Source organism: Aotus nancymaae, unplaced genomic scaffold (genome assembly GCF_030222135.1).
Source record: "Aotus nancymaae isolate 86718 unplaced genomic scaffold, 86718_ANA_hifiasm-v0.15.2.pri h1tg000092l, whole genome shotgun sequence".
Lineage (NCBI taxonomy): Eukaryota > Metazoa > Chordata > Mammalia > Primates > Aotidae > Aotus > Aotus nancymaae.
In genome coordinates this window covers 7,747,995-7,762,171 of record NW_026988507.1, presented here as the reverse complement: position 1 = coordinate 7,762,171, position 14,177 = coordinate 7,747,995, and the positions used below count along the sequence as shown (strand labels likewise).

The 14,177-nt window shown below is 37.0% G+C and overlaps 1 protein-coding gene across 19 annotated transcripts in view; it reads left to right on the top strand.

The window, feature by feature from the left end:
• PPHLN1 (periphilin 1) overlaps positions 1 to 14,177 on the top strand; it is a 137,508-nt gene that overhangs the window by 57,683 nt on the left and 65,648 nt on the right. For 11 of the 19 annotated variants that reach the window (XR_001109481.3, XR_001109480.3, XM_012465662.3 and 8 more), the window contains 2 exons: positions 1,329 to 1,540; positions 11,849 to 11,905. Coding sequence is in view for 17 of the 19 variants with exons in the window: in XM_012465662.3 (XP_012321085.3) it covers positions 1,329 to 1,540; positions 11,849 to 11,905 (269 nt within the window). In the remaining 2 variants the exon portion in view is untranslated. The remainder of the gene's footprint in view (positions 1 to 1,328; positions 1,541 to 11,848; positions 11,906 to 14,177) is intronic. The other 8 variants (XM_012465651.3, XM_012465644.3, XM_012465650.3 and 5 more) reach the window with 1 other exon arrangement.

The following is a 14,177-nucleotide window of genomic DNA, read 5'->3' as shown; positions in this document are numbered from 1 at the left end:
ATTCCATGCTATTGGTTTGTCTCGTAACACTCTTCTGTCTGAAATTTTAATATTCTTTAATGTTGAAGTACATTTGTTAAATCATGGATTAAAACCTGTTTCACTCCTTTTTTTTTTTTTTTTTTTTTTTGAGATGAAGTTTCGCTCTTGTTGCCCAGGCTGGAGTGCAATGGTTTAATAGCGGCTCACTGCAATCTCTGCCTCCCAGGTTTAAGCGATTCTCCTGCCTCAGCCTCCCAAGTAGCTGGGATTACAGGCATGTGCCACAACACTCAGCTGATTTTGTATCTTTACTAGAGACTGGGTTTCTCCATGTTGGTCAGGCTGGTCTCGAACTCCTGACGTCAGGTGATCCGCCCACCTTGGCCTCCCAAAGTGCTGGGATCATAGGCTTGAGCCACCACACCCGGCCAAAACCTGTTTGACTCTTAAGTGTTCTTTTAATAGAGGCTCAGTTGATGATGGTTTTATTTAGTAATTTTGATTTGCTTTGACATTTTAAAATGGTTTTGCTTTATAAGGTTTTACTACTAGGGCTTACTTGGTGCTTTTAGTTGATATTTCTCAAGAAATTTAATTTATAAAATAGACGTGTTTTATAAAAAGTAGTTATTTAGAGATGGGCAACAATCTATGTACTGAGGATACAAACTCAGAGAGGAAGAATTTAATAGGCATGTAGCAGGGTTTCTCAGTGTTGGCATTATTCACATTTTGGACTGAAGAGTTTTTTGGTGTGTAGTGTCAGAGGGCATGTGCTGGGCATTGTAGGAAATTAGCAGCATTCCTGGCCCTTACCCATCAATGGTACTCTCCTCCCCAGTTATGATCATCAAAAATACCTCTAGACAATGCCAAATTGTCCTGGGGGTGGGTGGGCAAAATTGCATATCCCTTGAAAACCAGTAGTTTCTGTACATAGAAGGGGATAACTGGCCATGAATTGTCTTACTTGGGAAACCTGTGGCATTTCTAAGTGTTTTTGAGAATGTGGCAGCTGTGTGGTTTTATCATTAATGGCAAAGAGAAGTAGAAACTATATGACCGTATGTTTTTTACATTTTAGGATTTATGCTTGCCTGAAATAAAGTAACTTTTGCACTTAGCCACCTGGTTCTGTTCCAAACTTAAAAATGGTGCATTCTAAATCATAATTCACGATACTGTTTCATTTTGTTAACTGACTTCAGCAGTTAAGTAGTGACAGGAAAAGAGAACCAAGAGTACAATTTAAAGGTTGCTTAGAATCAGAGCTTTTGCCATTGTGCTTGTATATATAGGGTATAGAGTATAATTAACTCAGTTTATGTTTTTTGTTTTTTTCAAAGGGACATGAGAGATGGCTTTAGAAGAAAAAGTTTCTACTCTTCCCATTATGCAAGAGAGCGGTCTCCTCATAAAAGAGACAATGCTTTTTTCAGAGAATCACCTGGTGGCCGAAAGGATTCTCCACACAGCAGATCTGGCTCCAGTGTCAGTAGCAGAAGCTACTCTCCAGAAAGGAGCAAATCATACTCTTTCCATCAGTCTCAACATAGAAGTATGTATTTTAAGACTTCCTTTTTTCTCTCACAGCCTCCTCTGATTGGAATGTACTTAGTCAGATTTCCTTATAGGTATAAGGGATTTTTTTTTTAATTTTTTCTTTTGAAAAATTTCAAACTTAGAGAAAAGATGGTAGACTAGTATAACAAACACCATACACACACATTTTTTTCAGACTATTTGAAGTGACATTCTGCATGACACCGTTAATTTTTTCAGCATGTAAATGAGGTTTTTTTTGGGGGGAGACGGAATCTTGCTCTGTTGCCTAGGCTGGAGTGCAGTGGCGCAATCTCAGCTTACTGCAACTTCCGCCTCCTAGGTTCAAGTGATTCTCCTGCCTCAGCCTCCTGAGTAGCTGGGATTGCAGGTGCACACCACCATGCCTGGCTAAGTTTTGTATTTTTAACAGAGATGGGATTTCACCATGTTGGTCAGGCTGGTCTCGAACTCCTGACCTCAAGTGATCTGCCTCCTTTGGCCTCCTAAAGGGCTCGGATCACAGACGTGAGCCACTGCCCCTGGCATAAAAGAGGTCTTTATAAATCATGCTCTGAAAGTCATACATTCTTCTGTTTTCTGGTAGTTCCTGTGCCAGTCCAACCTCTTTATTCTTCTATTGGGTGATATCTGTATATATTGGACATATGTTTTCCATTAAAAATAACAGTGGTCTTCCCTAAATATATGGTATAGCCTTATAAAATGTATTTTTATTTTATTTTATTTTTGAGATGGAGTTTCACTCTTGTTGTCCAGGTTGGAGTGCAATGGTGCAATCTCGGCTAACTGCAACCTCCACCTCCTGGGTTCAGGTGATTCTCCTGCCTCAGCCTCTCAAATAGTTGGGACTACAGGCATGCACCATCATGCCTGGCAAATTTTTGTATTTTTAGTAGAGGCAGGGTTTTACCATGTTGGCCAGGCTGGTCTCGAACTCCTGACTTCAGGTGATTCACCCTTCTCAGCCTCCCAAAATGCTGAGATTACAGGCTTGAGCCACTGTGCCTGGCCAGCCTTACAAAATTTAGAGTGAGAACTTCTCTTACTCTTTTCCAACCTCCAGTGAAATTAATTTATATATTTTTAATTTGGCATGCCTGAACCTACATGGCATTCTGTACAATCTTAGCATGTCATCCTGGTTGAGTTGCTAAGTATATGTTAGAATAAATCAATGACACAACTACTTTTCTTGAGAAAGCATTCTTACTTACTAGACTTTGCAGCCTGCAGTGGAGCTCATTCACAAAACATTTTCTTGTGCCTTCTATGTGTAAGACACTGTGTTAATATTATACAATGATGTCCCGTCACTAAGGAACTAGAAAATACGTATATATTTCTCACCAGCTAATACTAACTTTTATCAATATATTAATATATATAAAATATAACTTTGATCCAATAATTGATATGTCATAAATGAGTTGACATGAGCATATCAAGGTGAGAAAAATGAATTCACACTCTGGGGATTGAAAAACATGTTATAAAGGAGATGACATTGGGCTCATCCTTATTTCAGATTTCCACTAGTAAAGACGTGCCTTCTAGTTAGAAGGAATTATGAGCCAAGGTCCAGAAATCAGAAAAGTCCAGGATATTTCCTTTTTAATATCCTTCTCATTAACTGTCTTTTTTCAAATAATTAGAGTTTTAATTTAACAGCCTTTGCTTCTTGCATGGTGAAAGTGGTGGAAAACCATTTGGAATCATTGGATTGTCTTCCCTTGAAGTTGTTGCAAGATTCTTGAGTTTGGCAAACATTTATTAATTGTCTACTATTTGCAGAGATAGATAGAGTAGGGTTCCCAAAAACATACTTTTGGATACAGGTGTATGAATGATCATGCAAGAGATAAGAAGGTTATTTGAAACAAACATAGGCTGGGCATGGCAGCTCACGCCTGTAATCCTTGCACTTTCGGAAACCAAGCTGGAAGGATTACTTGAGCCCAGGAATTTGAGACCAGCCTAGGCAAACATAGTTAAGACCCCTTATCTCTTAAAAAAAAAAAATTAAAAAATTAGCTGGGCATGGTGATGCATGCCTATGTCCCAGCTACTTGGAAGTCTGAGGTAGGAGGATCGCTTGAGCCCAGGAGTTTGAGTCTGCAGTGAACTGTGATCACACCACTGCATTCTAGCTTGGGCAGCAGAATGAGACTGTCTCTAAAAATATATAAATAAGTAAATAAATGAAGTAAATATTTTATGTCTCTAAAATACATAAATATATGCCTGATTGTTCAAAATTTGCTTGGGATAGTTCTGGGTAACTGAAAGTTTTATTGTGGAGTTTAATGTTAACTTATTTTTTCTTTTGCTTTTATAACTGAAAGTTTTATTGTGGAGATTAATGTTAACTTATTTTTTCTTTTGATTTCATAAAAACACACACACACACTCACACACCCCCTTAAGAAGATAAACAGTCTCTAAGCCAAACTTGACCCCCGTCCTCCAGGCCACATGCAGCCCAGGATGGCTTTGAATGCAACCCAACACAAATTTTTAAACTTTCTTAAAACATGAGGGTTTTTTTTGCAATTTTTTTTTTTCTTTTTAAAGCTCACTGCTCTATCACCCAGGCTGGAGTGCTGTGGTGAGCGATCTCAGCTCACTGCAACCTCTGCCTCCCAGTTCAAGCAATTTTCCTGCCTCAGTCTCCTGAGTAGCTGGGATTACAAGCATACACCACCACACCCAGCTAATTTTGTATTTTAGTAGAGGTTTCACCATGTTGGCCAAGCTGGTCTTGAACTCCTGACCTCCAGTAATCCACCTGCCTCGGCCTCCCAAAGTGCTGGGATTACAGGCATGAGCCAGTGTACTCAGCCCTTAAGACCTTTTTTTTGGGGGGTGTGTATGACTTAAATCCATATCCAAGAATGATTTTCATTAAAGAAGAAAATCTCTTTGGAAACTGATTATAAAAACTTTTTAATAAAACATGAGTAAAGAAGCTTGAGATTCTTACTTGACAGCTTCTAATGAAGTTATTAAAGATAGTTATTGGTGAATTAGTCTTATTTTTATCCTCAAAACCAGAAATTTTGGGGGAGTGCATCTTCTTTCTGTTGACCTGCTTTGGGCCTCTTGTGGCCAAAACTCTTAAGATCTTGAAATGAAATGTGGATGAGCCATAATGTGATGCTCCTGTCTTAGGGTCTCCAATATACTCCACTCATCCTTTGAGGGCTCATACCTTTAATATTTGGAGTGACTTAAAGTTGGTAGACTAAAATGGGGTAAATAGAATAAACAAGGCATATGACTTTGTTAATGCCTGCATGTTTCTGTCTTTCTTTTTTTAAAGTTATTGAGCTTTGAAAGTAAAGTTCTTTAATGAAGAAAAAGTTTGCTCTGGGAAAACTCTCTTTTCAAGTATTCCTTAACTACTTGGACTGGGCTATGAAAATTTTTTCAATTTTCCTTTCCTGTTTTCAGAATAGTTACCTAAGAGAGTCTTGCAAAAAGTTAATGGAGGTCTTATTTTAAACAATACATGGGAAAAGTAATTATTTTACCTATTTTGGATACCACTTTTTGCTTTAAATCTAAATGTCACAAATACTGCAGCACCTGGCTTTTCTTCAAAAAAGGACTGAGACGCAGGGTTCTTCACTTCCCAGTCAGTTAAGCTGGGATAATCAGCCATGTGTTAAAATTAAGTTTTTCTAGTGTAAACTGAAATTTTGACAAAGACTTTAAATATTACTATAACAGGTTAAAATAATTATGTCCTCATTTTAAAAATAAGTAACAATTTTTTGTCTTTTGTTTATACTTCTAGAGTAATTTTTCCTATTTTAATGATCACTATTAGTTTGGCTATAGTGATTTTACTACATTTTTAAATTCGACTGCTTATTTCCCATTTTGCGCTTACACATATACACACACATTTAATGAAATCTACTTAGCCTTTTGAGTTAATCTTATGGAACTTTATACTACTTCAAACTAATTATCCTTCTAAATCAAACTTGTTTTCATCCTGTACTTCACTTGTAAGAATATTCTTACGATGGCCTGGCGCGTTGGTTCACGCCTAAAATCCCAGCACTTTGGGAGGCCGAGGCGGGTGGATCACGAGGTCGAGAGATCGAGACCATCCTGGTCAACACGGTGAAACCCCGTCTCTACTAAAAACACAAAAAAATTAGCTGGGCATGGTGGCGCGCGCCTGTAATCCCAGCTACTCAGGAGGCTGAGGCAGGAGAATTGCCTGAACCCAGGAGGCGGAGGTTGCGGTGAGCCGAGATCGCGCCATTGCACTCCAGCCTGGGTAACAAGAGCGAAACTCCGTCTCAAAAAAAAAAAAAAAAAAAGGAATATTCTTACTATAAGTGAGTTGGGCTGACCTGATTATGCAATATTATTTTTAGTTCCTTTTTGTTGTCCGTGTTCACGTGCTAGCAGTGCAGATTGTCCTAGTTAACCTCATTTTTTTTCTCCTCATGTGTTAAACTTTCTTAGGTAAAATTGTTTTGTTAAATTTACCTCATATATTTTTCACTTGAAGTTTATTTTTATTATAATTAATCTAAATATCTCCACATTTGTCAACTCTAATATTTACTTTCTTTTTTCCCCTCTTTGAAATGATCCCATGTTTTCCTATCTTACACTTTTGTCATTTACCTTTTATTTAAGCTATAGCATTAAAAGTGATGAAGACATCACTAAGTTCAGTCTCCCACATCCATTCTTTGTTAAAGTATTAATATTTCTTGTGATAAATTTACAAAATCGCAGTCCAGTCCTTCCACATTTATGTAGCGGATTCTTTATAAAAGAATTAAAATCTTATTTAGGAACATCTTCTTAATACTAGTTATTCTTCTTAGAGCCATATATAAAGATATTTCTTCCTTTTATGTTGTAACCTGTTATATATTGGAGGAGTACTATCATATTCTTCATGATTTTTTCCCCAGATTTAAATATATTTGGTTTATTTTTCTGTTCCTTTTATTTGTCATGGTTTCCAGACCTTTTGCTTTCCTAATTTTCTGTTTCTTTTAAATTGTAACATCAGAAATGAGTTTTTATATTAGCAACCACATTTCATTACTGGATTGTAGGCAACTGAAACCAAAGCTATTTTCACATATAATGCCATTAAACAAAATGCCTCTCGGGCTATACTTTTTCAGGTGCAATTGTGTGTGTGTAGTTAATGCATTAAAAAAAAAAAAAAAAACTAGAAATGCTACATTTTATCTAATTAACTTTATAGAGTTCTCAAAATCTCATTTAGCAATTCTGTATATTAGCACCTAAGAACAGCTTGCATTATCTGCAAATTAAGTATGACTGATATGTTTCGTATTAATTGTTAATAATTTCTGTTGAGTAGCCTAAGGCCAACTGTGGAAACCTCTAGAGATCTGTTAACCTGAACCTTGAATCAGCATTGTTTGTTGCTATTCAACAATTGTGATCCCTTGCCTTTACTATTATCTTGTTTTCATTTCCACTTGAGTATCTCAAGCAAGACCCTGTCGGGTGTTGCTTGAAACTCTTAAGTTACAAAATATTTCTTCTATCAAAACAGTGACATAAAGACCTTGCTTTGCTGTTGTAGATCCACTGTGGCTCCTGGAGATGAAACTACTGCTGTTAATTCATTCTAAACATTTGCTAGGAATTAATCCCACATTTACCAGTGATGCTCACATATTAATTAGGTTCTATGACATTTTGGTTGAAATTTAAAAATACTTTTACTTTGAAAGATTTGCAAGTTTATTGTTTATTTTGTTTGGCTTCTGTTTTTCTGTAGCTCTAACTTTGGGCCTAGCTTCCCTTATTTTCCTTATATGAACAGCCATTATTAAGAATAATGGCTTTCTTTTTTTTGAGAATAGAAGATATTTTTTAAAAATGCTATTAGTCATTAGTGTTTAATTCTTTTTAAAAATCTTCTAAGAGAACTGAAAGTATAATAATTAAAAGTACTGTTTTCAGACGTATATTTGGAAGATAGAGTTCATTTTTAAATGTCAATCTAACAGAAAAAGACGTATGTCTTAAGGCCTGTTGGCTATGAATAAACTTTGAAGTCCCCATGAATTTTTGATTTTAGCTGAAATTCTTATTTTTTAAAACTATTCTAGACTTATTGGTAATATAGCTGACATTCTGATAAAATTTTGAAATTCTTTTAGGTGAAGGCTTTTCTGTGCAGATTTGAAGAGGTAATAGGAATATAGAAATAAAACTTTATCATCAGATCATGTATATTAGGCAACAGGAAGAGAGAATAAAATCATTCTCTTAGCAGCAAAATGTCCTAGCATTTCTTGGTTCGAAGCCCACTGTATTGGGTTCAATACATCTTTTAATCAACAGAAATATATTGAACATAAATTGTTTGCCAAGCAAGACAGATTCAAACTCTGCCCTCTGAGTTTATGGTTTAGTCAGGAAGACAAGTAATGAAATAGGAATAAACATTTTAGATGGTATCTTAAGGGTTAGTAGAAGGTGAAGGATGCTAATGGAGAAGGTTTATGGGGATGAGTTATATCATGTGAAGTCCCTAAAGTATAATTTAATAGTTCCCTGAAACAATTTAGGCTGTCACTTGATCTTGACTATTAATGCACTGTTGAATTAGATTCTATAATATTTTCTTCTTGTTTGAGGATCCATTGTTTATTCATGAGAGCTTTGGCTGAGTTTTCTAGCTAAATCTTAGGATTATAGCTATAGCTTTCCTGGCATCTTAATGATCAAGCTTCTAAAACAGAAATCAATTAATGCCATGTGTGTGGGCATTTTGTTGTATCCCTGTTTTAGGGCTTAGTATATTCTGTCAGTAGCAAACGTTCATAATGTGTGCAGATGATGTTTTCCTTATATGTTTAAAAATGAGCCCACGTAATTTTAGCTGATGTGTTAGAGGAGAACTCTACTCAGAAGTGTACTTCCAAGTATTTCATAGTCAGTTGGCCTTTGCTTTAACTTGTTGCAACTCTGACCTGGAAAAAATGGATCTTGTGGGAAGCAGAGGTGATGCAATGCTTTCTCTTCTCCTCTACCTTTTATTTTCTCTGTCATTTTTGATGTCTTTAACACGAGAACATTTTTCTTGTGTCTCTCCATTTTCTAATTCATATGTTCTTGAATAAGTTAATAGATCTCTAAGAAACCATGTTCTTCCTAACCAAGAGTCTCAAATTCTCACATCTTCATCCATGATTCAGTAAAAGAATATTCTCATCTGTGTAGCCACATCTTCATTTATTTATATCTTAATTTCTCTTCAAATCTTCAGCTGTTAAAGAAGAGATGGATATACTACCTGTGCTGGTGAAGGTTGTTTCTTGATGGGACTTGCACTCAAAAATTCCTGGTTTGTCCCTGTTTGCCAAGCACTGCACTGAGAATCTGATAGTTTGCAAGGCGTAGCCCCTAACTTTATCATCTCTAAATGATCAAGCTATTTTTTTCCCCTGCAGTGTCCTTTTTTTCCTACCTGGGTTATCAGTAATGAATAGCACTTGTAGGATTGGATGAATCTGGTTAGATTTATTGTTCTTTTAGCAGGAAAACCCAGCAGCAACAAAGTGTATTTCTGAAAGATCCTATTAGATTTGCATTCTTCTATTCCATTTAGGAGTCACCAAATACTCTGAAACTTGCAGAACTTCCTGAGTGTGTTTTGGAATGTTAAGCTGCTTCTCCAGCTTTTGATTTCACCTCAATGGGAAAAACATTATATGGAACCAGTATTTGGAATTCCTTTTTATTTCCTTCTTTTCCATTTATTCTTTCACTCATCAGTATATAGACAGGGATTTGATTTCTGTACTGCCACTTTCAGAATGTTTTCCTCCGTCCTAATTTGGAACTCATTTTCTTTAGCAAGCCACAACAAAGGCAGGAATGTTTTCAACCTTTTTACCTTGTTCTCAATCAGGGAGGTAGTGTCTGCTTACAAAGATCATGTGTGAGATGAATTTCAGGTAATTGCTAAATAGCTAATCAGTAGCAGCCTGTTAGTTTAGAAGGTAGAACAATGAGTGAAAAAGGCAGAATTTAAAGACTTTTATATTCATAATGTTGGTTGGAGACAAATAAAAATAGAGAGCAAAACAGATTAATGTTAGGAGGAACACTCACATTTAAGGAACAATAACCAACAAAAATGAAAGAGGAAGGGATAGCTATGAAGATGTGGCGGGGGGAACAGAAGTACAAAGATACAAAAAACAAATGACAAAATATTAAGGAAAACTTGTTTATAAATCCTTAAAGTGCTATAGTAGAGGACAAGAAGAATGAGACCTTCCAGTTTTAATATGAGCACATCAGTGGAAACTTTGGGATGAAGAGTTTAAATACAGTGGGTGCTGTTTCTATTATTTCTTATGTTACAAAAAAAAAAAAACCCCAAAACTTAGAGAGTTAAAACAGTAACTACTTACATGTTCATGACTGTAATTTAGCTGGGTAGTTTTACTAGTCTGTTAGAAGACTGTTAAATAGTCCAAGCCTACCTAAGACAATACAAATGGGAATCTGTAATTACATGTGGTAATGCCTACAGCGTCTCTGAAGTTTGGAATAAAAATCAAAAACATCCGCAGTGGTGTATTGGTAAACTGACTCTCCAAGGTTAAAAAGATAAGATTTTTAGCATTTGCTGATACCTATGGCGTGACTACTCTCATTGTAGTTCAGCTACCAACATGGAGCAACTGAGGACAAAGTTTTGAAGGATTGCATGCAGTCTACTCTCAGGAGCTAATATGAATGGGCCTAAGGCTCCAGTACCTTTCTGTGAAATATCACCATTATTTTGATTCGAGAAAGAATTTGAGGCAGCTTAATGAAATAAACACTTAATAAAATAGGATTAAATAAGTGGAGGTGGAATTTTGTGTAAAGGGGAAATAAGGATAGGAACGTAAAAGTAAGAATAAGTTGGTAGTACATGAAATAAATGCCCATCATAAGGCTCTGAACAGTTGCTATAGGTGAACTAAGGGTTTGGACAAAACAAACCTAAAACAATAATAAAGTTAGTAGTGCATAAAATGATTGTCCATCATGAGGCTCTGAGCAATTGCTGTAGGTGATCTAAGGGTTTGGATGGATGCTGGGGCTCACGCCTGTAATCTCAGCACTTTGGGAGGTCGAGGTGGGTGGATCACGAGGTCAGGAGTTCAAGACCAGCCTGGCCAAGATGGTGAAACCCCGTCTTTATGAAAAATATTTTTAAAAAATTAGCTAGGCATGGTGGCAGGCACCTTTAATCCCAGCTACTCGGGAGGCTGAGGTAGGAGAATCACTTGAATCTAGGGGCAGAGATTGCAGTGAGCCAAGATCGCGCCACTGCACTCCAGCCTGGACAACAGAGTGAGATCCCATCTCAGAAAAAAAAAAAAGGAAGAATAGTGTTGACAGTGTACTTCACATTAAAAACAAATCGGCTTATCAGGAGAAAGAAAACTTCCCAGTTGCCAGAGAGACCAGTGAATAATGAGAAAAGGATACTGCGTCCTCAACATTATTGCTAGAGTAAAATGGCGGTATTTGTATTATGTTTCTTGAAACATTTCAGAGCAAGATGTTGATAATGCCAAAACAATTCAGGAAAAATGTTATTTTCTCAGAAAAAATGTAAAATTGGCAACTTGGGATCTGTAGTAGAAGGATTTGACGTCATTTTTACGGAATTTGTATCTTACTGGAAAAATACCTGGGACCCCAACTACTAGTATATTTATGTTATTTAGAAAGATGATTCCATCCACATCATTGAGTTTGCAGACAAGGAAGCTAACAGAATATTTCAAGATTCTAAATGTGGGATAATTAGGGGCTCAACCAGTGTCCTTTTTTAACTTGTAGGAGTGATTTGTCTTTCATTTTTGACTGTGTATGCAGGTATGCTCCTTTGCCAGGCCTTCTAGTGTCAGCTTTATTGATGGAGAGAATTCGACTAGGTACTTCTAGTGATGAATAAGATTTGATCTTTATCTTCAACTTTCAGTGTCTTGTCTTGCTATGAACCTTTTCTCGTTCCTTTCTGCCCTTACCCTGACAGTTTCCATTGGTTTCTGGCCTTAAACGGAGATTTTTTTTTTCTCCCATTATTTATTCCCTTTCAGTGGTGATTGCTCAGGTAGCCCAACTTGAAAGTAGGGTAGAAAAGAGTTCAAGGTCACCAGAAAATGCTCAGAAGTCCCTGTTCTCATCACTCCTACTTCTGGGTTCTTCTCTTGTTCCTCTTGGGCACAGAGGTGCTGGTGTTAATTCCTCCCTGCCCACCTTTCCATAGAGTCCGTGCGTCCTGGTGCGTCCTACAAACGGCAGAATGAAGGAAGTTCTGAAAGAGGTGAGTTTTGAGCTAGATTCTGATTTGGGTTTGTGAAGGGGTGGGAGACTTGAATTGATAGAAGTTATGGAAATGGGAAAAGTGTGTAACTGCTCTGTTAGTCTATTGTCAAAACCAGTTAAACAACAGTAGACCTAGGTACTAGGATTTGGGAGGTATTTGTGGGCTGGTGTCTGGGCTAGCCATTCCTGGTTGGGAATAGCCACTCCATAGGAGGCTGAGATCTGTAGAATAGACAGGCCATTGGAAGATAGGACCTGACAACAATAGGATCAAATGATTTCTATTTACTTTTTTTGTGTTCTTTCTTTTGCTGTTTGTATCATTGTTTTCTTTATGCTTTGCTGCTTGCTTTCTGCTCCCATTGATGCAACAGGGATATATGAATATATGCAGGTATATGATAAGCCTCCTGTACCACCCTTCAGTGTTCCTTCACTTCTACACGTGAAATTGGTTGATAACAACTTAAATTAGCCTTTGGGCAGCTAAAATCAGGAAAGGTCTAAGACTATACTTGGGGACCATATGTTTGTATGTTTGTAAAGGAAACACCAAGCAAAAGATCAACAGCTGCTTGTGACAGGTTTCTTTTTTTGTTTTTCCTCTGTGTCTAGCTGGTATGTGCTAAAAAATTGAGCCTGTAATTATTGTCTTTAATGAGCATAATGTGCTATGCTGATTGGTCCAGTGCCTCATCTCCTTTGAAGGGATTGCTTATCTGAATAGCATTGGGAGGTCGTTGCATCCTCGGGGTAGAAAAGTGAGGTTCATCTTTTTATCTGATTTTTGAGTGCTTACTCTTTTCTTGAAGGACTTGAGCTAATTAGGCCACGGATATTTGGAAATGAATAAGCAATGACACTTGTTCCTCTGGGAGCTTTTGGCGTAGTGGGATAGACTGACACTATCATACTACAATGTGGAATTTGCCACATGCAATGGAAATGCAGTAAGGAATGACTAAATAAATCATGTTCTTGGCCATTTGGGATACAGCGGTGGTTCTTTTGAGTTTTAAGGTCTACAAGAACTTTTAAAGTTGCTTAGGATTAACACCTCTTGTGGTACCACAAGTTAAAAGATTCTAGGGCTGTATCTTTCTAACGCTGTTGGAGCTTCAAAATTGAAATACTCAGCCTAGAGCAGGAGTTCTCAACCCCTGCACGATTGACATGTAGGGCCAATTAATTGTTTGTGGGTGTGCCCCATAGCAGGATATTTACCAGCATCCCTGTTTCTACTAAATATATGCCAGTGGCACTCTCCCACTTGTGGCAGTCAAAAATATTTGCACATATTGCCAAATGTCTGCAGAGGGGAGGTGCAAAATTGTCCTCAGTTAAGAACCACCAGGCTAGAGAAAGCCTTTTGGGTCTGTAGGACATTAGAAAGGCGTTATTCACCACTGTCCTTGGTGGTTGGAAGTCTTTTAGCCACCAGGCCCTTACTTATCTATCTTGGCTGTGGCAGGAAAAGCTTAAGAGGCTTTTTGACTGAAGCTGGCTTTGCCTCAGTTTCAAAGTCATTTTACCTCTGCTTTTGCTCTTGACTGCTTTCCTGTTAATCCACTGTCGAGTCTTAATCAGCTTCTGTGTGACTCCAAACTCGATGCCACTTTCTCTTCTCATGTTATTAATTTTGTTAGTTTTTCTAGCAACTAAGGGTGGAGGATTATATATTTGACACATATAGACAATTTGATGAAATGTTTTTCTGTAACAGTTCGCTGTTACTGATTTTTAAGATTATATTTAAACCCATCTTTTAGGGAGTTGTTGAACCTACTAAAGTAATATTGTTTAAATGTATTTTCTGGCTTAAGTTTCTATTAAATAAATGATATGCATACAGCACTATGTGAGTAAAGTGACTAAAGGTAAAGATTAGTGACTTTATCTCATACCGGTTTATTTTTAACCGTTTAATAAGTATTTGGGCATTCATTAATGCCAGGCACTGGATTAGTGCTCTGAATTATAGTTTTCTAATTTTATGTTTAAAACTGTCTAAACATTTCAGGAATATCTGCTAAAGTTCCTATATAGATAGCTCCTTGAGCTACCCCTTAAGTAGTTCTCCTTGGTATCCATATAATAACTACCTTTGTATTTTTATTGTGATATATCAAAAATTAGCATTTAGGAGCATGAAGGAAGTAGCATTCATGATTTTAAAATATGTTTTGCCTTTCTTGAGGTCTCTGTGGCTCCATGTTTGCTAACTGGCAGTGATGTGGCCTAGACTGGCTTCTGTGGTATCCTTTGATTCC